Source organism: Nematolebias whitei, chromosome 7, assembly GCF_014905685.2.
Source record: "Nematolebias whitei isolate Nwh7 chromosome 7, NemWhi1, whole genome shotgun sequence".
NCBI classification, from domain to species: Eukaryota; Metazoa; Chordata; class Actinopteri; order Cyprinodontiformes; family Rivulidae; genus Nematolebias; species Nematolebias whitei.
The window spans coordinates 27822590-27850369 of record NC_056504.1 but is presented as its reverse complement, the minus strand read 5'-3'; the positions used below and the strand labels follow the sequence as shown (position 1 = coordinate 27850369).

The 27780-nt window shown below is 41.9% G+C and overlaps 1 protein-coding gene across 1 annotated transcript in view; it reads right to left on the bottom strand.

Moving 5' to 3' along the window:
* Window positions 1–27538, bottom strand: part of eif4enif1 (eukaryotic translation initiation factor 4E nuclear import factor 1) — a 40443-nt gene extending 12905 nt beyond the window's left edge. Inside the window, exons 1-11 of the mRNA XM_037678703.1 lie at window positions 27208–27538; window positions 26412–26541; window positions 26258–26331; window positions 24588–24715; window positions 22508–22782; window positions 22019–22217; window positions 21770–21933; window positions 20916–21054; window positions 6824–6931; window positions 3391–3662; window positions 2715–2780 (exon numbers count right to left, since the gene is read on the bottom strand). Coding sequence (XP_037534631.1) covers window positions 2715–2780; window positions 3391–3662; window positions 6824–6931; window positions 20916–21054; window positions 21770–21933; window positions 22019–22217; window positions 22508–22782; window positions 24588–24715; window positions 26258–26331; window positions 26412–26492 — 1506 coding nt within the window. The 5' untranslated portion in view covers window positions 26493–26541; window positions 27208–27538. The remainder of the gene's footprint in view (window positions 1–2714; window positions 2781–3390; window positions 3663–6823; window positions 6932–20915; window positions 21055–21769; window positions 21934–22018; window positions 22218–22507; window positions 22783–24587; window positions 24716–26257; window positions 26332–26411; window positions 26542–27207) is intronic.
* Between the last annotated feature and the right edge of the window lie 242 nt (window positions 27539–27780).

The window sequence follows — 27780 nt, the reverse complement described above, 5'->3', positions numbered from 1 at the left end:
TTACGTACTATAACCCCAGATTCTATGAGTATAAGCGTAGCCCTTTAAGCGTCTGGCCTCACTGGCTCCTAAATGGCTGAAGAAAAAGCTTTTTTGGGAGCCGATTTCTCGCTCTTAACGTAACTTATACGGACCGGGTGGGGCCCACACAGCAGGTGGGCGTGGACTAACTTTTTCAGTGTAATGCTCCGCATAACGGGATAAACCCACCAAGCGACAGCCTTAAAGGGCTACGCTTATACTCACGGAATCTGGGGTTACAGTACGTAACCAACGATTTATTGTGTTGCTATCTGGGGTACAGCTTGTAAAACTGCAACAGTCTATTTTTATTTTACAAAAAAAGAGTTGAGTTATCGCAAAGCATTATCGCAATCCTTCAAGTATTTTGTTTTATCAACTGAAAATGCTTAAGTTTTATGATTTGGTGGATTACAATATTCTATTATTTTTGTACAAGGCTCAGAACCAAAATTTACCATCAAACATACAAGTGTATTTCGTTAAAAGGAATAGTTGTTATAATTTAAAGGGAACAGATATTTTTGTAAAGATGAAATACAGAACAAATTTTAAGGGTAGGTCTACTTCAATCAAGGGAATTAGTTTATGGAATGGTTTGGATAATGATATCAAAAAGGAGAATTCATTAGTTGTATTAAAAAAAAAAGATTAAGAATGTATTGATGATGAAAAATAAGTTGGATAATGATATGGAATTATAATGAATTGTGATAAGTTTTATGGTTGGTTGTATTATGTATTGTTTGATTAGATTGTTTTGAATTGGTATGGTTTAGAAGGGGCAGAAATGATAAGAATTCGTTCTTCTGCTGCCTTTTATTTTATATGTATCTTATTTTATTTGTATGGAATAAGTCTCGTTTTAACTGAAATGAATGAATGAATGAATAAATAAAATAAATAAATAAATGTACACAAGTTCAAACACAAACAGTGCACAGTTTTACATTTTGACAAATATTGAATAACATTTTTAATAAGGGACAGCATGGTGGCGCAACTGGTAGAGCTGCTGCCTCTCAGCGAGCAGGTCCCCGGTTCAAATCCCGATCCGGGGGCCTTTCTGGGTGGAGTTTGCATGTTCCCTCTGTGCATGCGTGGGTTTTCTCCAGGTACTCCGGTTTCCTCCCACAGACCAAAAACATGCATGTTAGGCTGATTGGTTACTCTAAATTGTCCCTAGGTGCGAGTGAGAGTGTGAATGATTGTTTGTCTGAACAAAGTCCATGCTCAATAATCCAGGTATAAAATCCAACATTTTTCAGTCAGGTCATCTGGACAGTAGGGGTTGAACGAGTATATAATTTTTAAACTCGACATTAACATAATAAAACCCATAGTAGAACTAGAGTATTTGATGACATCGTAGATCTCAAGATACAAAAAATAAATAAATCCGCAAAAAAGGTAATTATTTACAAAAAAAAAAAGACCAACAAAACATTGGGAGCGTATATTATGCTCCTACCAGTACCATACTGCAAATAAGTCCTATGAAAAACTAAACTATTAGTTATTATTATTAAACTGCAAACGTTAAGAAACATGCAGCACTCAAAAATGCAACTTAAACCGAAACTGGTTCTGGTTCGGTGGATTGGACCCAGTGTTACACCATACTCTGACCTGCAACAGTGCAACACCGCCCCCTACGGTCATACGGTGGTCACATAATATGACATCACTACGGATACTCGACGTAACATTTTTAACCTCGATAGATGTCCTAGCAATCGATGTGTTACTCGAGTACTCTGTTAATGCCCTACTGGACAGGTTCTTTTTTTGTGCTTAAGTGTTTCTCCTTCGATCCGGAAGGGTTCATCAGTCAAGGGAACACACAACAAAACTGATTCTTCCCCCAACAGCTTACTCTAAAGTGGAACAAACCAGTTCTGCTTGTGATAAGATGGTCTCTTCGGTACGCCCCTCCTCCATTGCCGGCCCTCTGAAGAAACTGTCCAGATGACCTGACTGAAAAATGTTGGATTTTATACCTGGATTATTGAGCATGGACTTTGATGTTTTCAACCAGTTTGACAAGACTGTCAAAAAGGATGAGGGCCAGCAATGGAGGAGGGGCATACCAAAGGGACCATCTTATCACAAGCAGAACTGGTTTGTTCCACTTTGGAATAAGCTGTTGGGGGAAGAATCAGTTTTGTTGTGCGTTTCCTTGACTGATGAAGCCTTCTGGATCGAAGGCGCAACGTTTCAGCACAATAAAAGAAACCGTTCAGATGACCTGACTGAAAAATGTTCGTTTGTCTCGTTTGTCTCTGTGTCCCTGTGATGGGCTTGCGACCTGTCCAGGGTGTACCCCACCCCTCGCACAGTGATTGCTGGACATGGGCACCGGGACCCATGTGACCCAAAATGGAAGAAGCGGGTAAAAGATAATGGATAGATAGATGGATTTTTAATAAGACATTCCTAACCTATACTGGAAACAACAAACTGAGCTTCAAATTGATGAGCATCTGTTGTTGAAACCTAACAGCACACAATTTTCCTGTCATGTTCCGTTTACACTCCATTTGTTACTTAAGAACGTTTGTTCTACATTTTGTCCAAAAGCAGTTTGACCACAATTTGTATTCAGCCCTGATTAACACAAGACATATGAACAAAGATCTCAAGCCTGCCCTGAACATTTGTGATAATTTACCTTAGAACGTCAACATACACACCTGGAATATATTTTTCTGCTGCTGAGCAGGTGCGTCAGGCAGTGTCACACTTTGATCTGAAGGTTGCTGCATTTTACAGAGGGTGGGGGGAAATATAGGTGCAGTTCATAATTAAATTATGAATTAAAATACACATCTCCAAATTTCATCTCAGTAAGCCTTTTTGCTGTCCAAGTATGGGAGACGCAAATAATTGTCAAAAGATATGCGGGTAAAAGATAATGGGATGGATAGATATGCAATTTTGGCATGTTAGAAATAAAATAAGCTAAACCTCCCAAACCATAAACAAGTCAGGCATACTGAGATAAGTGCATACACCTGAACCCAAGTGAACCGTCCCTCATGCAAGCTAGTAATCTTTATCATTATGCTTTCATGATCCTTCATCCAATGACCATTCACATGGTTCTCATTTCCATTTTTGAATTTAACAATTTTGAGCTCACTTGCAAAAAGGACCGTTTTTAAATAGTGAACATGTAAGCGAAAACATATCCATCATGACTGAAATTTATGCCCACCATCATTTAGTTCAGTTTTTCCAATGAGTCGTCTGATTTTAGTATAAAAGCTTGGATGTAGCATCACAGGGCCAGATTGTACCAATTTCTTTGCAGCATGCAGAGTTAGTTATCCAGTGGACAACAGAAACGATAATGGGAGAAATACTTACATTGTTTGTGTTGAGTTTGGGGTGAGTTGGCAGAGTTCCACTTGCCTTCATGGTGCTGACCAGTTTATTAAAGGCTGACATGTCTGTATCACGCGAACGTGGTCGGCTGCTGGGGCCACCAGTTAAAGCCTCCTCTAAATGCTCAGCCATAAAGGGTGTGCCATCTCTTCTCTGTGGAGGGGACACCTTCTTCACACGTGGCTCTGCGTACAACTTCATTCCCTTCATCTCTCCCTCCACTTCCTCCAGTGAGAGCACCACCCCTGAATTAGCTGAGACATTAAAAAAAGGGACTTTGTGAATTATTAAAGTACAAGTTTTATTAATATAATGGGAATTATGGCATTATATAAATAAACAGAATTGAATTTTAACATTATGAAAGATCTGACAAATACTTAAATTTTCAATTTGGTAATCAAAATGTGGAAAATCAACAGTGGAATCCACCACTGCCACCCACCCAGCTGTTTATAGCCTTATTTTATTTAATTCATCACCGTGGATTGGGTGGAATGGAACTGAGGGCAGCGGGGCGGGCGGTGGTGGAGCACCTTATCATAACATCTTTAATAGTCGTCGGCTGAGCAAGTTTGCCGACGCAGCAGTTGGGTCCAGTTAAGCCACAGGTGAGTCGCTGGCAGCCATCCATCTGGACTTTTCAGTAGCCGAGTGAAAAGCTCTTCTGTCCCTCTAAAGCGGCCGGGCTTGGCCGTGCAAGTCTGCTGACGCAGTGGCTGGAAAGCTTCAGGTGGGTCACCGATAGTCATCCATCTGGACTTTATTTGTAGATATTTTAACCGCCTGGTCAGCGCGGTTGGTGGTGATCCAAACAGGATTGTCAGCCGTGTGCATCTGCTGATGCAATCAAAAGCCAGACACCAACCCGCCCGCCCATCCAGCCCATTATTTTGGCTTGGGCTGGACGTGGCCATGTTGGAAATGACAGCTCTACCACCCCACTGTTTTTAGTTTTATTTTATTTAATCCACCAAGTAGATTGGGTGGAATAGGGCTGGGAACAGCAGGGCAGTGGGTGCTGACTGTCAACGTGAAATGTAAAAACTCACGCGATGTAGAATCGACTAGTCGACAAGTCTACTCAACCTCTACCGTCTGCTACTCTCAGGCAGACGATACAGGAGTCTGCCATCGCGTACAAAAAGGACAGGTATTATCTACAAGCTGTCAGATTACTAAACTCCCAATAAATAACTGGAAATAACATTGCACCAAGCCACATCTGTGACAATATGATTGACTAATATTAGCTTGTGACAGCTATTATGTTTATTGTTTATTGCTGCAGCAATATGTGGCTGTATTATGTATGATCATTAACATACCTATTAGCTTCACGTAGACTCTCTCACTGGTATATATTAATCATTAAATCACTTCTTGGTCTGTTGCCTTCATACAGGTTCTAGTCATAAAATTAGAATATCATGAAAAAAAAGTTTATTTCAGTAATTCCATTCAAAAAGTGAAACTTTATATTATATTCATTACACAGACTGATGTATTTCAAATGTTTATTTCTTTTAATGTTGATGATTATAACTGACAAATGAAAACCCCAAATTCAGTATCTCAGAAAATATATAAAAAGGTTCAACATTGAAGACACCTGATGCCATGCTCTAATCAGCTAATTAACTAAAAACACCTGCAAAGGCCTTTAAATGGTCTCTCAGTCTAGTTCTGTAGGCTACACAATCATGGGGAAGACTGCCGACTTGACAGTTGTCCAAAAGAAACATTTGAAATGTATCAGTGTGTGTAATGAATGAACATAATATACAGGCTTCACTTTTTGAATGGAATAACTGAAACAAATCAACTTCTTCATGATATTCCAATTTTATGACCAGCACCTGTATATCATGTGCATTTTAGCTTATATTACTATCTTGAAATACTTTATTCATACAAATTCATCCCGCTTGCACTGTTAAAAATTCTACCATGTTATTGACTACCATTCTCTCTTTAGGACCTTGTAAATATAAATATTACATCTTCACTTTTTGGTACTTTTTTCACCCCCTTCCATTCTCCGGTGAAACCAGACGAGTTTCCCCGTCTTCCCCCCCACCCGCTTCCCTGCTGCGCTCTTTTGTCCTGTGAACCCTTAAAAAGTCCCTTTTTTTCCCTGCATACCTCTTAATTGGAAGGATCAGCTGGTCTCAACAAAATTGATCAACTTCTCCCGACAGGAGTCAGGGTAAGGAGGACCCTCTTACCTCGACGGAAAAAAATTGGATTAATGATGACAACTGGTTATTTTGCTGTTTGGGATGGTGAAATCTTGGATTGTCTACAAATTTGTGTGGATGTGTTGAAGCTCGACAGTGCTCACACTGAATGTGGGAATCTGCAACGGAGTTGGAGCAGCTGTTATCAGGACTGTGATCTTCCTGGCAGCACCCATGAACGGTGGGAATAATCTTGGAGAAGTTGTGAGCTCGACTTTTGGAGTAAAGGAACAATTCGGCTGTTTTGGAGTTTCATCAGAGAATATGTACCAGCGAGACTTTAATAAGGCAGAAACAACAATTCACGAGTTCTGCCTTACCCAAATTGTGGCCTTGACGCCGGACTTCTCAACTCCTCCTGGAATGTTTTGAAAACAACAAAGATACTTTGTTTCTTCATCCCTCCCTTCCCCAAGGCCGTGGACATGTAACAGAACCTCAACTGAGCTGAAGATGAATGTCACCCCTTATCTGGACTATGCTACAACTTTCCCTTAAAAATTCAATGTTTTCACCGGCCTATATGTACAGGTATAATGTCTGTTTATGTTGCTTTGCTGTGGTAGGTTTTTTTGATGCCTCAAATCATGCCCCGTTTAGAACACGGAGTGAGAGATTTTTTATATATCTATATCTATCTATCTATATCTATATATCTATATATATATATATAGTCTCTCATGTTTTCTTTCCTTTTCTCATCCAAGCAAAATATTATTCTGAATAAGAATAAGAGGGCCGCGCTAATTATTTATAGCCGCAGCTTCGTGCACTCCGCCCATCTTTCGGACGACTGTATGTACATATTCTCGTATCTCGGTGCAATGCCAATAAAGTTTATTCTGATTGCGTGCTTTAGTATTTTTTTTTTTTATTTAATTTTTTTAAGCAAGTCAAATCAGTTCTCTTCATCCTGAGCATTTCATTGTGCTGTGGACCTTGTGTTAACCTTGCATATGACAAATAAACGCAACTTGAAAACTGGTCTTTTTAAAATTATGCAAGTTGCTACATGATGGAAGACATCAAATAACTGCACAAGGAAATGATTGACAAAAGCAATAAATGATCGGTGAGGTAAGCATCTTATGCAGATGGTGTATGATTTTAAGCTGTAGTAAGAAATGAGGCCCCACATGCTGGGTGCAGAAACATTTTCCTGAACTAGCACTCACTGCTTTCCTGTAGTCGGGCTTTGTTGGCTGAGAGTGTTGACAGAAGGGGCTTCAGGTCTACTTTGGCTTTGTGCAGCAGGTCCAGGATGTCCACTTTCTCCTTGCACTCTGATGAGAAATTAAGAGAAATGGGTAAGTAGGTATGAAATATGAGGCAGGACCTTGGTTGAAAGAAGTGCAACTTTGCTCAAGACCTTTAGCATAGCAGTTCAACATTTATGACAGTTTAAGCCAAATAGTTCACATGTTGAATAGGGGGCAATTTAATCAAGTGACCAATTGGTACAGAAAATATTAATTCAGTCCAACATGATAGTCAGCAAATTTTATGCTGGATTTGGACATTAGATGTAAGAATATGCGTTTTGAAAAAAATGGTTAGTTATCGATACATTTATGGCTCTGAACACAATAACCACGACTGTATTGTTAAAAATAAATGACAGGGAGGAAAAAAAATAAAAAAAATAAAATCAAAACTACTGTAATTACCGGTGTAAAAGCCACTATTTGTCTCACATTTGTACCCCATGGTTTATATGCAGGAGCGTCTTATTTATGCTTTTTTTTTGGTCCATAATTTAAAAAAAAATTATGTTTTCATATTTTATTTTGAAGGACTTCCTGCTGTCTCTCGGTAGCTTCCTGCCACTGACTAACATTTTCCTTCGACACAGCTGGTTGCTCATGGCTCCCAGCACCCCGCCCCTCATTGGGGCAGGCATTTGTGACACAGAGAGCGCCCTCAGGTAATCAGATGTACAAGGCCTTGCTCACAGTTTCAAATACCCAACCATAACTCCACCCAATGTTCCCTTTAAGCTGCGCACCTGTGCAATTGCGCACTGCTTGCACATTCTCCGCGCACAAGAAAATCTATGATGTGCACAAAATAAAATTCAAACTGTAAATTTTTTAAATAAATAAAATTTTTTCTGTATCATTTTGCAATGTAACTCAGTGAGTGACAGGTGTCCAGCCCAAGAGACTAACCTCTACAGGTTGAATGAAAAATATGACGCAGTCAGTCATAGCATTTACAGTGTTTTTGTTACGCAAATTATGGCCATGTGTGTTGTGATGCCATGCAAGCAAGTAAACAAGGTAGCAACAGCGAGTTGGAGTTCAGAGACAAATTCTAAACCCTCATGGTGAAACGAACGGGGCAGTAATACATCAACTCACCAAGCTAAAATAAAGAAATGCGGTTCTTTTAAGATGGAATGGCTGTTGGGAGTATCTGCAAATGGAAGAACAAAATCGGTGAAACTGGGTGAGATTTTTTCTTTTTCCAGTGAGAAAGGTCTGCTTTGCAAAACATGCAGCAAAGCCAAAGATGCGAGTTTTCAGAGGGAAAATTTTGGACGGCATGGGCGTCAGAAGCATCTGTAATGTGTGTGTGTGCGCGCGCGTGCATGTGCAAAAATTGTACTCTAGTTTACAAAAAAAAAAAAAATAAAACATTTCATCTAGATTTCTTTAATTCCACTTAAAGTACGTTTCTCACCCAAGTTTGTGTAAATTCAGCTGTTTTAAGAACATTTCAACTTTAATACACTTCAGATCTGCACTATTTGAGTTTATAGAAAAATAAAAACTTCACTAGACTTTACTTGTGTTCAACACTACTCAACTAAATTATGTTTCTCACGAAGCTTGACGACAATAAGGTGTGGGGTTTCAAAGACATTTTAATTTTAATGCATTTTAACAGTGTCTTACACCTGTAGCGTCTTACAGCGTCACAGTTACTGCGAAGCCAAGATGCTACAGACGTAGCGCTCCTCTCAAGCATCCTCCTAACATGAATATATGTTTATGATCAACCCCTGGTCAACAACTGCCAGCACTAAGCTCGCTAAACTGGCAAGCGATCAACACAGAGGTGTCTCCACCTCCTCCACCTGTGTGCATTTTCTGCCAAGGTAGGATGAGATGCAGAAGCACTGCAGGTAAGAGGAGGTAACCAGGAAAACCTGGAGTGGATTTTTAGTGGTTTGAGTATTCTCCTATTAATCAAGTGGAATGGATTTGTTCACGAAGAAAGAAACAGCGCCGACTGAACTAATGTTTTATAGTAAAAGTGTGTGTGTGTGTGTGTGGGGGGGGGGGGTCCACATGAACTTTTTTTTATGTGAGGAGGACACGTCCCCTTCACATATAATGGTTGCAACGCCTATGGTGGACGGTACGAATGCGCGATATAAACGGTATACGGTAGAAATTTAGCCTACGATAGAGACCGTCTTCGACCGGCTAACAGCAGTAATGCTGTGTCTGAAGTAAAATCAGAGTTTTCAGTTTAATAGTTACTTTTTTTTTAGTTGAAAACTGTGCATAAGTGGTGTTCAAGTGTAAAATCAGAGCTGTCAGATTTAATCATTGCTTTTTTTTAATTGAAAACTGTGCGCAAGTGGCGTTAAAGTCTTTTCTTCGAGAGCTAATTAGTGAAGCTACAAGCTAACTACAGCCGGCTTGCCGTAGCGTTGCCGTATTCCGACGCATGCGCAAAATGCCGTGTTCCGTCAAAAGGTTTTTTTTTCCCCCATTGAAAGTTAAAGTAAGCATTGGTCAGCTTTAGAGAAACCTGCTCTGATCTGTGAAAAGAACACTGTTGTATGAAGGTCTCTGTTGCAATTTACTGAAAGACCCTCTGGTCAAAGCCACAGACTCATTTTGTGTCAGCTCTCCATTAAAGCAGAAGGAGTCGCCCACTAGAGGGTTAGAGGGTGAAGTGTTTCAGTGTAAAATGCTGCTCTGTTGCTGTTCATTTATTCAGTGACAAGACTGGAAACTGTTAAGAGTTAACATATTTTTTCGTTTACAACATATGGCTAAAACTACATTTGATATATTTTGCACTGTTTTGCACTACAAGAGGGAAGCCTAATACTTTGTTTATTATTTAAAAACTCTGGACCTAGTAGTGGAATTTTAATTCAAAATATATGATGGCAAAAGGACACCCTATGCTTTTAAAACAATTTTTTTTAGCAAGTTTTATACCAAAAACATATTGCAATATATATCGTTATCGCCACCCTTCACAATACATATTGTGATATGAATTTTATGCCATTTTGCACATTCCTAGTGGATGGAATGGAAATTGGACTACCTCAAGTGTCACATTCAGCAGAAAAGTAATTTGAAAGCTGTTGGAATTGTACGAAGACTCAAGATGGGACAGGGGACTGGTACATTATTACAAGAGGTTGCAAAAGACAGAAAAGGAACGAGCTGTCGCACAAAACTAAATCTGACCTTGAGCAAGTTAAAAGTTCTCAATGTTAACATTTTAGGCCTGTCACGATAAATTTTGCTGGGCGATTAATAGTCTCAGAAATTATTGCGATAAACAATATCGTTTGAAATTTAACAAGAATTGTCAAATTTTAGAAGAAAAAGTTAATTTGCTTGGTGTGTAATACCTTTTGACCACCTGATGGCAGTATTAGATGGTTTGAACCAAAGGATGGATAGCCGAGTAGAGTGTCTCTAAGAAAAAGGGAGGGGACCTTGACGTGACATGGGCTGACATGGTGATATGGCGGACGCTCGGTGATTTGAGCTCTTTTGTATAGCATTTTTCACACAAAGCTTTTAATTAAAATAAATGAATAATTCCGTAAACAAGTTCTCAACTTATTTTTGAGGAGAAAATTAACTTTACACACCAAGGCACGGGTTTCAACTGAATTTTGGAGCTTGACAAGACTAAGGTTATACATATAACAGTACACAAAAAATTAGTCTTGCATATTAAATACAAGGAGGAAATGATGTTGACTATTAAACTGTGCCAGGGTATGCCAGGGTGCATTTTTAACACAGCACATACTGCATTTTCCGGCCTACAAGTCGCCGTTTTTTTTGCATAATTTGTATGCCCTGCGACTTGTACATCAAAGCGATTTATTTATATTTTCCCTTATTTATAAACCAATTTTTTTTTATACCCTCACCCAGACCAGAGGAGGACTCTTCCCATCTCAAGAACAAGATTTTTGACACTTCTAGATGCAGAGAGGACCACCTGCATCATGAAGGACCCCACTTACTCAGCACACACACTTTTTGCCTCGCTCTCCTCAGGGAGAAGGTTGCGGAGCATTAAGTGTAGAACCACTAGATTGAAGAACAGCTTCTATTCTGAAGATGTTGAGACTCAAATCCTTAATCAGAATAATCACTGTAAGAAAAAATAAATAAAAATCACTGTAATGCCACTTTAATTGGTGATATGAGACATCTGTGCTGCCGATTATCCATGCTGCTGTATTAATTCATACCCATCTACTCACCACAGACTCATGTTCGTGCTGTTTAATATACTATTATTTTACATCAGTATTTAGTGTACATCTTAGATCTTTTAATGAATTTTTAGCATTCGTTTAGCGTATATTTTAAGTGTATATCTTAAGATTCTTATATACAGTTTTTTTTTATACTTTGTCCAAACAAGATTAAAAGCAAAAACAACTGGGCTTCTGTTCTGTAGCCATTTCGTTTCTCATACGAGTAGCTTTAGAAAACAAACAAACAAAACAAGGAGTGCGGGATTCAAGTTATAAAACTTGATGTGGTCTGTAAATGCGTTCATAATTCAGACTGATATGCTGATTAGTTCCACCCACATAAGAGTCGCTCTGCTCACATTGTTGAAATTCCTGATAGGTGTGAAAATGGCTGTGTTTCAGTCCTAAAGCGGCATTATAAAGTTTTTTAAAAGTTGAAATCCGAGACCACCTCCTCTGTTTAAAAGATGGTTTCTCTTTATACATAAATTGCTTCCTTGAATCACGAAGGAACCCACTCACCCAGCACATACACTTTTTGCCCCGCTCCTCTCAGGCAGGTTGAGGAGCATTGTGCAGAACCACTAGATTGAGCTTCTTCCCTGAAGCTGTTAAGACTCAAATTCCTAACCAGGAGGGGGAAAAACAAACAAACCAAAAAAAAAAAAAAAAAAACATCGTAATGCTACTTGATTGCCAATATGTGCTGCTGACTATCCATGCTGCGGATTTATTTCACGCTGCCGTGTTCATTTGTACTCACCTGCTCAGATTCATGTTGGCGTTGCTGTTGTCCGGCGTATTGTTTTTGCACTATTAGTGTTTAGCGTATTCTTAGTTCATATTTTAGATTTTTATTACAGTCTTTCTTTTAAATGTATATTTTCGTTGGAACAACTGGGACCCTATGTACACAGTTTCGTTCCACCTCATACACCACATGTGATGTTTAGGACCGTAAAGAAACTTGAATTTTGTCTTTCATTTGAAGTGGGCCATATCACTTATATTAAAAGTAAACTAATGGAAATTGCTGCTGTAATTTGATTATTTTAATAAGCCACGTAACTTGATATGATCCCAGGTTTTGAACAAGTGTGATACTGGTGTGTGGCTGCAGCGTGCACTCTTGATGTTGCTCACAGTGGTCATCAGTGCGCTCAAGGAGCTTTGTGTGTTCGCACAGACAGATGCAAATTAGAGGGAACGTTGATTCACCCACTCTGTCATGTGACCAGATCCACTCTGTCATCATGTGATCAGAAGTCTAACCTCAATGACCAACAAGGTACTCTTGAGGACAATCCCCCAAGATAGTTGAGAATTTCTTAAAATCATTCCCGTTGTAACCAGACTTTGCGCTTCATGCACAAACCTGTTAATTTGTTCAGCGATAATGGAAAACACATGGAGAATTTCTTATGATGTAGCTTTCATGGTAAAAGCAATGGATCAGCTGTCTAGGAGGAAACAGCTGCAGCCTGTAAGCTGCATCACGTTGAGGGTCAGGGATTGGAGAAGAACAAGCAGTCAAGTCTGGTACGTTTTAATAAAAGTTTTTTTAATTCTTTCCATGTGACATCTTTCTGTGTCTGTAAATATGCATCTAAATACCGGGATTTCATTTTAAAGTCGCATCCAAACACGAAGCAGAGAACAAGAAGAGGGGTCTTCCCTGGGTTACATTAGTACATGTACTGAAACAGTCTCCACTATCAGAAATGTTAAAAGCTACCCAAACAGAAAACCTTGGCTGAATGTAGAGGTGCGCACCCTGCTGGAAGCCGGGAACACTGCCTTCAGGTCTGGAAACTCAGAGGAGCTGAGTAGGACAAGAAAAGAGCTGGTTGTTGGTATTAAGGAGGCCAAGGCCACATATGCAGAGGATCGAGGGTCAATTCATCTCACAAGACCCTCGGAGCATGTGGAGGGGCATTAAGTGCATAACAGATTATAAAGGAAGAAGCGAACAATGCCCCAAAGACCCATCTCTACCTGATGCCCTCAAGTTCTATGCACGCTTTGAAGACCCGAACAGACCACCCAGCACCAGACTCACCTCACCACCGGATGAAGAGCATCTCAGCGTGACCTCAGCCGAAGTAAGGAGTACTTTCAAGAGGATTAATCTGCACAAAGCAACTGGCCCAGACAACATCCCCGGAAAAGTGCTGAAGGAATATGCCGATCAGCTCTGCGAGGTGCTGGCAGACATCTTTAACACCCCACTTACCCTGGAGACAGTTCCCACCTGCCTGAAGACTGCCACCATCATCCCAGTCCCAAAAAGCTCTACAGTGACTGGTCTGAATGACTATCGGCCAGTGGCCCTCACCCCGATAGTTGCTAAATGCTTTGAAAAACTGGTCAGGACTCGCATCAAAACAACCATCAACATCAACGAGGACCCTAATCAGTACGCATACCGTGAGAAACGATCAACAGAGGATGCCATCTCCTCTGTGGTCCACACTGCGCTCGACCACCTGGAGCAGAAAAACTCTTACGTCCATATGGTCTTTGTGGACTTCACATCCGCCTTCAACACCATGATCCCCCAAACCCTGATGGACAAACTATTCACACTAGGACTAAGCCCCTCCATTTGCAACTGGGTACTAGACTTCTTAAACAGACCACAATTAGTGAGGATCCACAACTTCTCCTCCACCATAACCCTGAGCACTGGCTCTCCTCAGGGATGTGTGTTGAGCCCCCTCCTGTTTACTCTGCTCACATTGATTGTGCAGCTACCCATCCAGGCTGTCACATTGTAAAGTTTGCAGATGATACAGCGGTGGTGGGATGCATCAAACAATGATGAGTCCAGCTACAAGCAAGAGGTGGAACACCTGGAGAGCTGGTGCAAAGAGAATACCTTTCACATGAATGTGAAGAAGACAGAAGGAAATTATTGTGGACTTCAGAAGGAACAAAAACATCTACACCCCCCTGGACATTAGAGGATCTGCGGTGGAAGTCGTCTCCAGCTACAAGTACTTGGGTGTACACATGAATGACAACAACACCACCAGCCTGATCAAGAAAGCTCAGAGACTCTACTTCCTCAGGCGGCTGAGACGAGCTGGTCTGGGAAGCTCAGTCCTCACCTCCTTCTACAGGTGTGCAGTGGAGAGCATCCTGTGCTCCAGCATCAACGTGTGGCATGGAGGCTGCACAGCTGCAGAAAGAAAAGCTTTGCAGAGAGTGGTGAAGGCTGTACAGAAGACTGAGTCAGCCTCCCCACCATCACAGACATCTACACCTCCAGATGCAGGAAAAGGGCCACCTGCATCATGAAGGACCTCACTCACCCAGCACACACACTTTTTGCACCACTCCCCTCAGGAAGGAGGTTGAGAAGCATTAAGTGTAGAACCACTAGACTGAGGAACAGCTTCTACCCTGAGGCTGTTAAGACTCATGAATCTCTTAACTAGAATAATCACTGTGAAAACTCACATCATGTTGCTGCTGATCCGTTTCATGTTGCTGCTGATCTGTTTCAATGTTCATGTGTTCATGCGTGCACATCCGCTCACACAGACTCATGTTCATGTTTGTGCTGATGTTCAATGTTATGTTATGAGTGCTTAGTGTATATTTATCACTCCCAGATTAGTGACTCTTTGTTTTTCTGACAGGGTTAGAGCAGAGAGGTCGATGCAGTGGTTTGTGATCGTGTCATTGGGAGGGAACAACATGACTTCAGACTTCTTTTCATTGAAACTTAAGTTTAAAGCCATCCAGTCCCTGATGTTAGCCAGGCAGTCGAGCAGAGGTTGAATAGAGCATGTGCCATTGTGTCTTAGGGGGAAGTAAATTTGACAGTCATCGGCGTAGAAGTGGAAAGGCATGTTGCGTTTCCAGAAAATAGCACCAAGCGGCAGCAGGTATAAAGAGAATAGGAGTGGACCCAGGAGGGGACCCAGGATGGACCCCTGCGGAATGCCCCATTTAAGCTCTGCCGCTGCAGAACTAAAATCCTTGATGGAGACACAAAAGGATCCGTCAGTGAGGTAAGATCTGAACCAATTGAGGGCTGACCCTGTGATGCCCACCCACTGCTCCAACCTAGCAATGAGGATCTCATGGTCGATGGTGTCAAAAGGCGGCTGTGAGGTCCAACAGGACAAGCAGCACAGAATCACCGGTATCTGTGGTTAAGAAGATGTCATTAAAGACATTCAGCAGGGCAGTTTCAGTGCTGTGGAGAGGTTTAAAGCGAGACTGGAATAGCTCTAAGATGGCGTGACCCTCCAGGAAGCACTTCAACTGGGACTTGACTATTTTCTCCAGTAGTTTAGAAACAAAATGGGAGTTTGGAGACAGGCCGGAAGTTGGACACGAAAGGTCAAGGTTCGATTTTTTTCAGGAGAGGCTGGACAGCAGCATGTTTAAAGGTTTTTGGCACCATGCCAGTGGATAAACTGCTATTTATAATAGCAAGAATGGACGGACCTAGAATAGGAAAAACCTCCTTTCGTAGTCGAGCGGGGACCACATCAAAGGGGGAACCAGAAGGTTTCAAGCTGCACATGACCTGCTCTAGAGAAGATAAGAGTGATGGGTTCAAAATGGTCAAATAGAGCTACAGATTGAGGTGGGATGGATGGGTCATGAGTTGGAAGAGAAATGAGAGCCCGGGTGGTCGCAATTTTCCCCCCCAAAAAATTTAAGAAGTTCTCGCACAGCTCAGTCGAGGCTTCCAGAGGTGATGGTTCAGTGAGGTGGAGAACAGAGTTTAGGGTGGAGAAGAGGACACATGGGTTGCAAGAGTTTGAGGTAATTAGATCAGAGAAGTATTTGGATTTAGCAGCTTTCACAGCCATATTGGAAATAAGACAGAATTCATGGAAGATGAAAGTGAAGCAGCCGACCAGCAAACTCTGCAACAAACTTCCAGGCTTCTCAAAAGGCTGTGAAGAGTTCCCCTCTCCATCTACAGCAATATCACAAAGGATTTATGAGCAGACTGCTCAGTGGAAGGTGAGGGGTTTAGGTTTATTATATGCTGGATTTAATGTACGTTATCCCTTCATGTAGATTTTATTTTTTTTTGCAATAAAGCAGCACCGCAACTTCACCATGAAACTACAAATGGGAGAAGCTCTGATGCAGCTGCAAGGTACATTAACTGTTTTTTCTCATATTATACTAAAACTTATAAACAAGTTATACAACAAACTTAATGCAATTTTGAAGAGACCAGATGAAACGCATCTCCTGGAGCCAGTTCTAAATGATATAGTTTAGATGGTATATAAATCATTACAGTTCAGAAGAGGTTTTTGTGTAAACTTGCACAGGTTTTGAAATTTTGTTAAAAGATTTACTAAATATGAATCAATATGGTTAAGATTGTGAAGTCTGTATATTTCATATTAGGTTAAGTTTTGAAAATATAACAAATGTTAGAGCAACATGGTTAAAAAAAAAAAAACGGTCAAGTCTGTATTTTACTATGAGTTAAAGGTTAATATACTATGGTAGGCTGAAGTTTGTTTACTTTTGTATTTAGATATTTTGAATTATTTGTCTGTGATTGACTGGAGACCTGTCCAGGTGTCCCCCGCCTCTCACACACTGATGGCTTGATATGGGCACCAGTGACCCCAGTGACTCGAAAAGGAAGAAGTGGATAAAGATGATCGATGAATTATTTGTTCCTAGATTTTCATTTTATTAATTTATTTTTAGAACAAAAAAAATAAATAAAATAAAAAATCAGGCAACTAAGCTAACCTAATACTGGTCCATCCATCCATCCATTTTCTTCCGCTTATCCGGGGTCGGGTCGCGGGGGTAGCAGCCTAAGTAGGGAGGCCCAGACTTCCCTCTCCCCAGCCACTTGGGCCAGCTCTTCCGGGGGAATCCCGAGGCGTTCCCAGGCCAGCCGAGAAACGTAGTCCCTCCAGCGTGTCCTGGGTCTTCCCCTGGGCCTCCTTCCGGTGGGACGTGTCCGGAACACCTCACCAGGGAGGCGTCCAGAAGGCATCCTAAACAGATGCCCAAGCCACCTCAACTGGCTCCTCTCGATGTGGAGAAGCAGCGGCTCTACTCCGAGTCCCTCCCGGATGATCGAGCTTCTCACCCTGTCTCTAAGGGAGAGCCCAGACACCCTGCGGAGAAAACTCATTTCGGCCGCTTGTATCCGAGATCTCATTCTTTCGGTCACAACCCAAAGCTCGTGACCATAGATGAGGGTGGGAACGTAGATCGATCGGTAAATTGAGAGCTTCGCCTTTTGACTCAGCTCTCTCTTCACCACGACAGACCTGTACAGCGCCCGCTTCACTGCAGACGCTGCACCTATCCGCCTATCGATCTCACGCTCCATTTTTCCCTCATTCGTGAACAAGACCCCAAGATACTTGAACTCCTCCACTTGGGGTAGGACCTCCTCCCTGACCCAGAGAGGGCACTCTACCCTTTTCCGGCTCAAGACCATGGCCTCGGATTTGGAGGAACTGATCTTCATCCCTGCCGCATCGCATTCGGCTGCGAACCACTCCAGCGAAAGCTGTAGATCACGATCTGATGAAGCCAATAAGACCACATCATCTGCAAAAAGCAGAGACGCAATTCTGAGGCCACCAAAACGGATCCCCTCAACACCTTGGCTGCGCCTAGAAATTCTGTCCATAAAAGTTATGAACAGAATCGGTGACAAAGGGCAACCTTGGCGGAGTCCAACTCTCACTGGGAACAAGCCCGACTTACTGCCGGCGATGCGGACCAGGCTCTGACACCGGTTATACAGGGACCTAACAGCCCGTATCAAAGGGCCTGGTACCCCATACTCCCAGAGTACCCCCCACAGGGCCCCCCGAGGGACGCGGTCGAACGCCTTCTCCAAGTCCACAAAGCACATGTAGACTGGTTGGGCAAACTCCCACGCACCCTCCAGGACCCTGCTGAGAGTGTAGAGCTGGTCCAGTGTTCCACGGCCAGGACGAAAACCGCACTGTTCCTCCTGAATCCGAGGTTCGACTATCCGACGGACCCTCCTCTCCAGAACCCCCGAATAGACCTTACCAGGGAGGCTTAAGAGCGTGATTCCCCTGTAGTTGGAACACACTCTACGGTCCCCCTTTTTGAATAGGGGGACCACCACCCCGGTCTGCCAATCCAGGGGAACTTCCCCCGATGTCCACGCAACATTGCAGAGTCGCGTAAGCCAACACAACCCTACAACATCCAGAGCCTTAAGGAACTCCGGGCGGATCTCATCCACCCCTGGGGCCCTGCCACCGAGGAGCTTTTTAACAACCTCTGCGACCTCAGCACCAGAGATTGGAGGGCCCAACCCAGAGTCCCCAGGCTCCGCTTCCTCAGTGGAAGACGTGCCGGTGGGATTGAGGAGGTCTTCAAAGTATTCCGCCCACCGACCCACAACATCCCGAGTTGAGGTCAGCAGCACACCACTCCCACTATAAACAGTGTTGGTGGCATACCGCTTCCCCCCCCTGAGACGCCGGATGGTGGACCAGAAACGTCTCGAAGCCGTGCGGAAGTCGTTCTCCATGGCCTCTCCGAACTCCTCCCATGCCCGAGTTTTTGCCTCAGCAACCACCCGAGCCGCATGTCGCTTGGACTGCCGGTACCCATCAGCTGCTTCCGGGGTCCCACAGGCCAAAAAGGCCCGATAGGACTCCTTCTTCAGCCTGACAGCATCCCTCACCGACGGTGTCCACCATCGGGTTCGAGGGTTGCCGCCGCGACAGGCACCGACAACCTTGCGGCCGCAGCTCTGGTAAGCCGCCTCGACAATAGAGGCACGAAACATGGTCCACTCAGACTCAATGTCCCCCACCTCCCTTGGAACATGTTCAAAGTTCTCCCGGAGGTTGGAGTTGAAACTCCGTCTCACAGGAGACTCTGCCAGACGTTCCCAGCAAACCCTCACAATACGTTTGGGCCTACCAGGTCTGACCGGCATCCTCCCCCACCATCGGAGCCAACTCACCACCAGGTAGTGATCAGTTGACAGCTCCGCCCCTCTCTTCACCCGAGTGTCCAAGACATGTGGCCGCAGATCAGATGAGACGATGACAAAGTCGATCATCGAACTGCGGCCTAGGGTGTCCTGGTGCCAAGAGCACATATGGACACCCTTATGCCTGAACAAGGTGTTCGTTATTGACAATCCATGACGAGCACAGAAGTCCAACAACAGAACACCACTCTGGTTCAGATCAGGGGGGCCGTTCCTCCCAACCACACCCCTCCAGGTCTCACTGTCATTGCCCACATGAGCATTGAAGTCCCCCAGCAGAACAAGGGAGTCCCCAGAAGGTGCACTTTCCAGTACCCCCTCTAAGGACTCCAGAAAGGGTGGATAATCTGAACTGCCGTTTGGTGCATAAGCACAAACGACAGTCAGAACCCGTCCCCCCACACGTAGGCGGAGAGAGGCCACCCTCTCATTCACCGGGGTGAACCCCAATACACAGGCACCAAGTTGGGGGGCAATTAGTACGCCCACACCTGCTCGGCGCCTCTCACCAGGGGCAACTCCAGAGTGGAAGAGTGTCCAGCCCCTCTCAAGGAAACTGGTTCCAGAGCCCGAGCCATGCGTAGAGGTGAGTCCGACTATTTCTAGCCGGAACCTCTCAGCCTCACACACCAGCTCAGGCTCCTTCCCCACCAGTGAGGTGACATTCCACGTCCCAATAGCCAGCTTCTGTAGCCGAGGATCAGACCGCCAGGGTCCCCGCCCTCGGCCACCACCCATCCCACATTGCACCTGACCCCTTTGGCCCCTCCCACAGGTGGTGAGCCCATGGGAAGGGGGACCCACGTCTCCTCTTCGGGCTGTGCCCGGCCGAGCTCCATGGGTAAAAGCCCGGCCACCAGGCGCTCGCCCACGTGCCCCACCTCCAGGCCTGGCTCCAGAGTGGGGCCCCGGTGACCCACGTCCGGGCAAGGGAACACTAGGTCCATTTGTGTTTTCCACCTAATACTGGTAATTTAAGTTAAAGAATTTTATGCACTCCTATATTTTACCCATTTTTGGTATAAATATAAAATTAATCAAAAAGATGTGATTCAGTAAGGAACCTAAAATGATTGTTTTAAATAAATGTTCTATTTGTTTACATTGTTGTTTAATCTTTTCAGCTTGTCAGTTACATATACATTATAATTGAAACTAAATTTATGACCATGTCAATAGAAAAATAGTTTCCGAATCGAAAAAAAAAAAAAAATCGATTTTGAATCGTACCCCGACATCAAAAATCGGAATCGAATGGGATCACCAGATAGAGATTCGCACCCCTACTGCTCAGCCAGCCACGGAAAGATCCCCATTGCACCAGTACTTTTTAGCTGATTTGAGGCCGATTCTGGACCTTTTTTTGTCCCCGCTTCTCTGGTGGGACCGTTGGAGCTGAGTCGAGCTGACTCCGGACCGAAATGTGAATGCAGGACACCAATTGGTCAGGGGGAGGTGCCACTGGATCTCAAACTTTTCACCAATCCGCCATTTGCAGTTTCTAGGAACTCGGAGCAGCAGTTGGATCTATTTTTAATATTTTGAAAACAATGATGACACCGTTTAATGCTGAAGTCCAGGACTTTTTTGTGTTTGGTGACAGACAATAAAATTTGAGCGAGCTGAGTCACAGCGGAGGATCATACGAGCTGCCGACCCGTTGAAGCACATGAGGCCCGCGGCTTAATAACTGTAGAGTCTTATTTATGTACAAAATTATGATTTATCTTTTATTTAATAAGTGCGGCTTAGAGACCGGTGCATTCTAAAGCCAGACAATTACGGCACTTGCCTCCAAGTTTTTCCAGCTCTTCATGAGGAGTGGACCTCAAACTGCTAGACTGGCTGCCTGAAGGACTGATGTTCCTGGTAAAAAATTGGCTGAAGCGGCTTGCGGATACTGGACCCTCTCCCAAAACATCCTCTATCATCTGAGAAGAAAAATAAATGCACGTGAGACACTGTAAAACAAGCAACTTTATGCTGAGGAGTGCAAGAACAGAAGTTAACACTTACGTTTAGATTGTTTTCCATAAATTTAGCACAAAATGTGCCAGAGGATTGCAGGCAGTGTCTCTGACGGCACTGCTATTTGACAATGTACTGATTCATCATCGCAAACCAGCTTTAGTTTGGAGCCTGGTTCACTTGATTCTCCAGACAGTACTAGGGACTAACGTGTGTATGATGGGCATAAATTTTGAGTACCAATACACATTCAACCTTTACAAAACCCCGTGCATGAGCCCACAAAACAAAATTGTAAGTGCACCATTAGTGACTATTCACCACTCAAGATCAAAATCAGAGATCAAGCCAGTGCAGCAGATGAAATCTGGTGTTGAAACCATATCTGTACCTCAAATATTTAAAAATCAAAATGGCTTCTTTAGTTTTATGTTGCGTCTATGGTAGTACACAATGCAATTAAAATAAAAAGGTTACCACTGCCGTAATTAATAATTAATTAAATAAAAAGGTTTGAACTAAACTCCTGCAAGTGTGGCTTGGGAACAGAATATGAAAACTTCAACAGATTACAATACTGCATACAAGAAAATACATTAAAAATTGTCGGAGGTAGAAGATTGCACCCATTCTGTGATGTTAAAACCTTAAAATAAATGTGTGCACCCCAGTACTTACAGAAACCAGTCCTGGCATAGTTTGCTCTAGATTGAAGAATTCGTTGAAGTCAAAGTCCCCAGTTGACTGGTCTGGAAGAACATCAGGATGGGGAACTTCTTGGTCTGCTGTAGACTGCAAGCCCACACCTTGCTCCTCAGCTAGTCCACCATTGCATTCAACTGCTGCACAATATAGAAGGAGCATTAATACAACTTTAATGTTGTTTTAGTCAGAAAAGGCTAAATTACAATACAAGTTTTGACATGCCTTCTTTCACAGAGTCCGTCCGCTTTCTTGATCGCTTAGATTTGCGTTTATCTTCCTCCAAGATTTTGTCATCAAAACCAATGAGCTCTATTGTCTCTGACTGGCTGGTGGGACCACCTGAGAACCACTCTGGCTCCTCCTCTGCATAAGAGTCATTTCTTCTTCTCTCACTAAACACACGTTTATCACCAAAATCTCTCTGCAAATGAAAACACAAAACTGAGTAACTCCAGGAGTAAAAATGTAATAAAAGTTTTTAAACAAATGAGTAATGCGCCCCCCCCAATAAAAAATTTAATAAAATAAATCATGTCCAACTGTGAAAACAACTCGGAAACTTCCAAGTAAGACCTTTGACTTGCGGTAGTCCTATTTATAATAATGCCATTAAAAAATAATAACAAAAGCAATCATAATTAAATGTTACCCTCCACATCATACCACTATTGGAAATGCTGTTTGAATGGACCGAAGGGAGAAAACACCAACCCTGAATCTTTTATCTTTAAAGTCTCTTTCTCGTTCCCTTTCTTTCTCTACACGGGCTTCTCTCTCAAAGGCACGGGAAGCAATAATTCGTCCACTGCCGATTCTGCGAGCTCCTCCAAGACGGAGAGACTCATTTTCCTTATTTTCCAGAGGACTGATTGGTCGACGGATGTGGACCACAGGTGCTGCATTGCCTTGACAGCCACCTCCAAAGCTACGCCGTTGTGGGCTCAGTACGACATCCATGTCATCCTCCTTTAACCGCTCACGAGGATCTGAATATATTTAATTAAGAATACTATTATGATGTTCCAGGAAAAAAATACAAATGTACATACATATACAGTGGAGAAAATAAGTATTTGATACAATGGCAATTTTGCAAGTTTTCACACCTACAAAGAATGGAGGTCTGTAATTTTTATCGTAGGTACATTTCAAGTATGAGAGACAGAATATAAGAAAAAAAAATGCAGAAAATCACATTGTATGTTTTTTTTTTAAATAATTTGCATTTTTATTGCATGAAATATGTATTTGATCACCTACCAACCAGCAAGAATTCTATTTCTCACCGACACGTTTTTCCTTTAAGAAGCCCTCCCTCCTATTCTGCACTCATTACCTGTATTATTTGCACCTGTTTGAACTTGTTACCTGTATAAGACACCTGTCCACTCACACCATCACACTCCAACCTCTCCACCATAGCCAAGACCACAGAGCTGTTTAAGGACACCAGGGACAAAATTGTAGACCTGCACAAGGCTGGGATGGGCTACAGGACAATAGGCAAGTAGCTTGGTGAGAAGGCAACAACTGTTGGCGCAATCATTACAAAATAGAAGAAACACAAGATGACGCAATCTTCCTCTGTCTGGGGCTCCATGCAAGATCTCACCTCGTGGGGTAAGGAGGATTCTGAGAAAGGTCAGGAATCAAGCCAGAACTACACAGGAGGACTTTGTCAATGACCTGAAGAGAGCTGGGACCAGTCTCAAAGAGGACTATTAGTAACACACTACGCTGTCAAGGTTTAAGATCCTGCAGGGCATGCAAGATCCCCCTGCTCACACCAGCACATGTCCAGGCCTGCTTGAAGTTCACCAGTGACTATCTGGATGATCCAGAGGAGGCATGGGAGAAGCTCATGTGGACAGATGAGACCAAAATAGAGCTTTTTGGTAGCAACTCCACTCGGTGTTTGGAGGAAGAAGAAGGATGAGTACAACCCCAAGAACACCATCTCAACCGTGAAGCATGGGGGTGGAAACATCATACTTTGGGGATGCTTTTCTGCAAAGGGGACAAGATGAATGCACTATATTGAAGGGAGGATGGATGGGGTCATGTATCGTGAGATTTTGACAACAACCTCTTTCCCTCAGTAGGAGCATTGAAGATGGGTGGTGGCTGGGTCTTCAGCATGACAATGACCCCAAACACACAGCCAGGGCAGCTAAGGTGTGGCTCCGTACAAAGCATTTCAAAGTTCTGGAGTGGCCCAGACAGTCTCCAGACCTGAACCCATTAGAAAATCTTTGGAGCAAGCTGAAACTCAATGTTGCCCAACGACAGCCCCGAAACCTGAAAGATCTGGAGAAGATCTGTATGGAGGAGTGGGCCACATCCCTGCTGCAGTGTGTCCAAACCCGGTAAAGAACTATAGGAACCGTCTGACATCTGAAACTGCAAACAAAGGTTTCTGTACCAGATATTAAGTTCTGTTTTACCATTTATCAAATACTTATTTCATGCAATAAAATGCAAATTATTTAAAAATCATACAAATGTGATTTTTTGTGGACTTTTTCTTAGATTCTGTCTCTCACAGTTGAAGTGTACCTACAATAAAAATTACAGACTTCTCCATTCTTTGTAGGTAGGAAAACGTGCAAAATCGGCAGCATATCAAAAACTTATTTCCCCCACTGTACACACACGTTAAAATATGGAGAAACCAAGTTTCAACACAGACAATACATCTTAACTCTTTTTCCAAATTGACAGGATTTTGTGCACAGAAAAAGCAAACAGACAATTTTTCTTAAGAGCTCTTAAAATGCCATAATTCATTTACCTGGGATTCTTCGTTTCGGAGGAACTCTGTCGTCTCCGTAGTCCTTTTTAAAACCTTCTACAGGAGAGTTTCGCTCTGAAGTTGGGTACAGGGACGCATGCCATTTTTCTGGGTCCCACACACCATCACTGGGAATTTTTTTTAAAAATCAAAACACATTCCAACTTAGTGTAGTAAATCACAGACTATAGAAGCTACAGAAAATAAACCATTGTAAACCATTTAAAGATCAATTTGTGAGTGGAAGCTATGTCAAATCTTAATATTAATTAAAAAAAAAAAATTTAGACTATTGCAAGAGCAATGGATGTTTTTCTGATAACATACTGTAAACACATTGTTCAGGAAGAACTTTTTCTCCTTGAAGAAATATGATGGCAAAAATAAAACGTGATTAAACTTTCATGCTCCACATTGACTAAGAGGATCATTAGCTAAAACACAATCAGTCACACTTTCTCAGTGAAGTAGGCATACACATTTGTAAACTGGATGTTCTGCTCTTCACAAAAGGACCAGCAACACGTGTACAACCACCTAGACTATCTGGCTAAAGAGATGTTCTGACAAAGATTGAAATTTGGTCTGAATAATGTCTTTAGTTCTACAGAATATAATAAAGTGAAGATTGTGCATAATTCGGTTTTTAATCTCTATTCCATGTCAATGTTAATGACAAACTGTTCAGACACAATGTCACTCCAGCAAATGCTTTTCCCTCATCTTTGTCACCACCTTCAGCCTAGTCATATACAAAGAAACCATTAAGGAGCAGACCATACTTCAACTGCAGTCAATTATTTCCTCAGTCACTGTGTTTTTAAAAATCATGTTACAACTATTTATGTAATCCTAAAGCAAAAATTAAAAGGAAATTTGAGTTTACAGACCTCTTAAAATTACCAAGTCACCCCAATTCTAAAGATTGCAAAAAATACATTTGATTTAAAGACTAAAGGTTTAATAGGACAAGTTTCACAAAAGCAATGTAGTCAATATTTACATTTGATATTAAAAGATTTTATAATTTGAAACCTGATAAATGAACATGAACTTGTGTATGCAGTCAGTTTAAGTAGATTTATTCAGCTTAGTAACTTAATGCTGGTCGTTTATGATGTAGAATGTTTCTGTACTTTGCTTACTAGTCGCTCAAGACAATCTGCAGATGACCTTCTGGAACAATGATTTTTTTTTTTTTTTTTTTAACATTTGCTTTAGACTCCAAACAATAGTCCCAAATCTCTTGAATACATGGCAACGGGGCATGAAAAGACATGCCATATTGTCTCGACTCAATGAGACTAACCTGTATTTATAAAAAAAAAAAAGTTGAATGAATGCTGCTGGGGAATCGTATTCTTGTAAAACCCCAAAATAAAAATTCAATAGTATAATATAAAAAAAGGTTAGGTTGTGTCAAATAAAGCTTCATATGACTACATGAAATAATTAGATTCATGTTGTCGTGTAGATTGCAATAAAGTGATAAGACTAAATTTATTGTCAGTAGACAGATTTGGGGAACAATGATGCCTTGCCACGTTTTCAATGCTAGGTCTATAAGTTTCCAAATCAACTGACAAGACATGGATATTACACATTTTGCTTAATTTCTTTCCATGTTAACGTACATAAAAATCACTAAAAAGAGAGGAAAAAGAAAGAACCTGTCATATTTGTCTGAGAGACATTCTGGCCTTTCATTGGAGATTGGCAGTTCTTTTATCTCCAGAAGCTCCTCCTGGAAAAGATGTTATGTTGCATTAAAAAGAAGAATGTGTATGGCTTCCCATTAAAATTTCTACGGATTCTTCTCGTCACCTTTGTGTATCTGTACGGCAGTTTCTTGGGTTGGTTCACAATGGCATCATTATTCTCCTGTTGACCAACATCTTTTTCCATGACTGAGCACAGAAAGAATTGTATCCTCTTGCTCACTAATAAACTTTATCTGCAAACGAACAAAGTAAGCATCTGTATTAAATTTTCACTTTTCAGGAAAATAAATAAATAAAATCCAAACTTTAGTTCAAAGTTGTTACAAGTTTAAAAGCAATGTAAGCGTATGCATGTGTGTATTTAAAAATATACAAGCACCAAAGAATAGTATTTCCAAATCATGACTTTGGGGAGAGGGACAAGCACTCACACACCTCGTTTTAATTAGCATGAACAAAAACTGAATTTACCATACTGATATAAAAAGTACGGATGTTAAATGCAGAAAAACGGAAAAAGTTTAAAAGTATTAACCTTCACGTGACACTAGTCGAACATTCAAGGCAGCTCTAATCTTGCCGCTGGGTAATTGACAAGTTAATTGATCACAGCTTGAGACAATTGGCACGTCAATTAAAGTACAAGTGTAGGCAATAACTAAAAAGAAATGTAACGCCTAAACATTGAAAAAAAAAAAAAGATTGCTTAAATAAGTATACCTTGCATAAAACAGTCCTTAAACAAGAAGTTTTTATTGATTGTTTAAAAAAAAAGTATACACATGCTAACAATTAGCATAAAGATTAAAGGTAGCGAAAAGAATGAAGTAACTCAGTTGCTTGTAAAACAATTTTACCAACTTGTAAAAACAGAGTATTAAAAGTATTTACAAACTTACTGTGTATAAATGTTGGGTAGTGCGACTGCTCACGTCTGAGCAGCAGAGTTCACGTTAGTTAGCCAGCTAGCCTATTAGCAGCTTTCGCCAGCTAACTTAACTAGCTGGGGAATGAGGGATAAATCCCACCCAGCGAGTACAAACTCTTAAACCGGTTAAGATGTTGTAATGAGTTTAGTAAAAACACACTATCGTGAGATAAACCTTTAACACAATAACACAGGTTCAAACTACAAATAAAGCTACACAGAGCCTGTGCTATCTCGAATTATTGTCTGCTCTTTCTCTGTTTTCTAAGTCGTAGCAACAATTTTCCTACAATCACCGCTTTAAGAAGGTCCTGGGAGGGATTACATTCTATACGCCTGTGTAGAATGTCAAAATTTGAGTCTGGCGTATATTGTTTCTCGAGTATTTCAAACACAATATGAAATTAACATATTTTTGGCAGGGTATATAGTTTTCTAAAGTACAACATGAAACGAACTGACTTTATTAGGGATGTAATTCATTTTAAATTTAACATTTCAAACGGGCAATCTTGGGGACGTTTAAGGCTTCAATTTAGGGTTT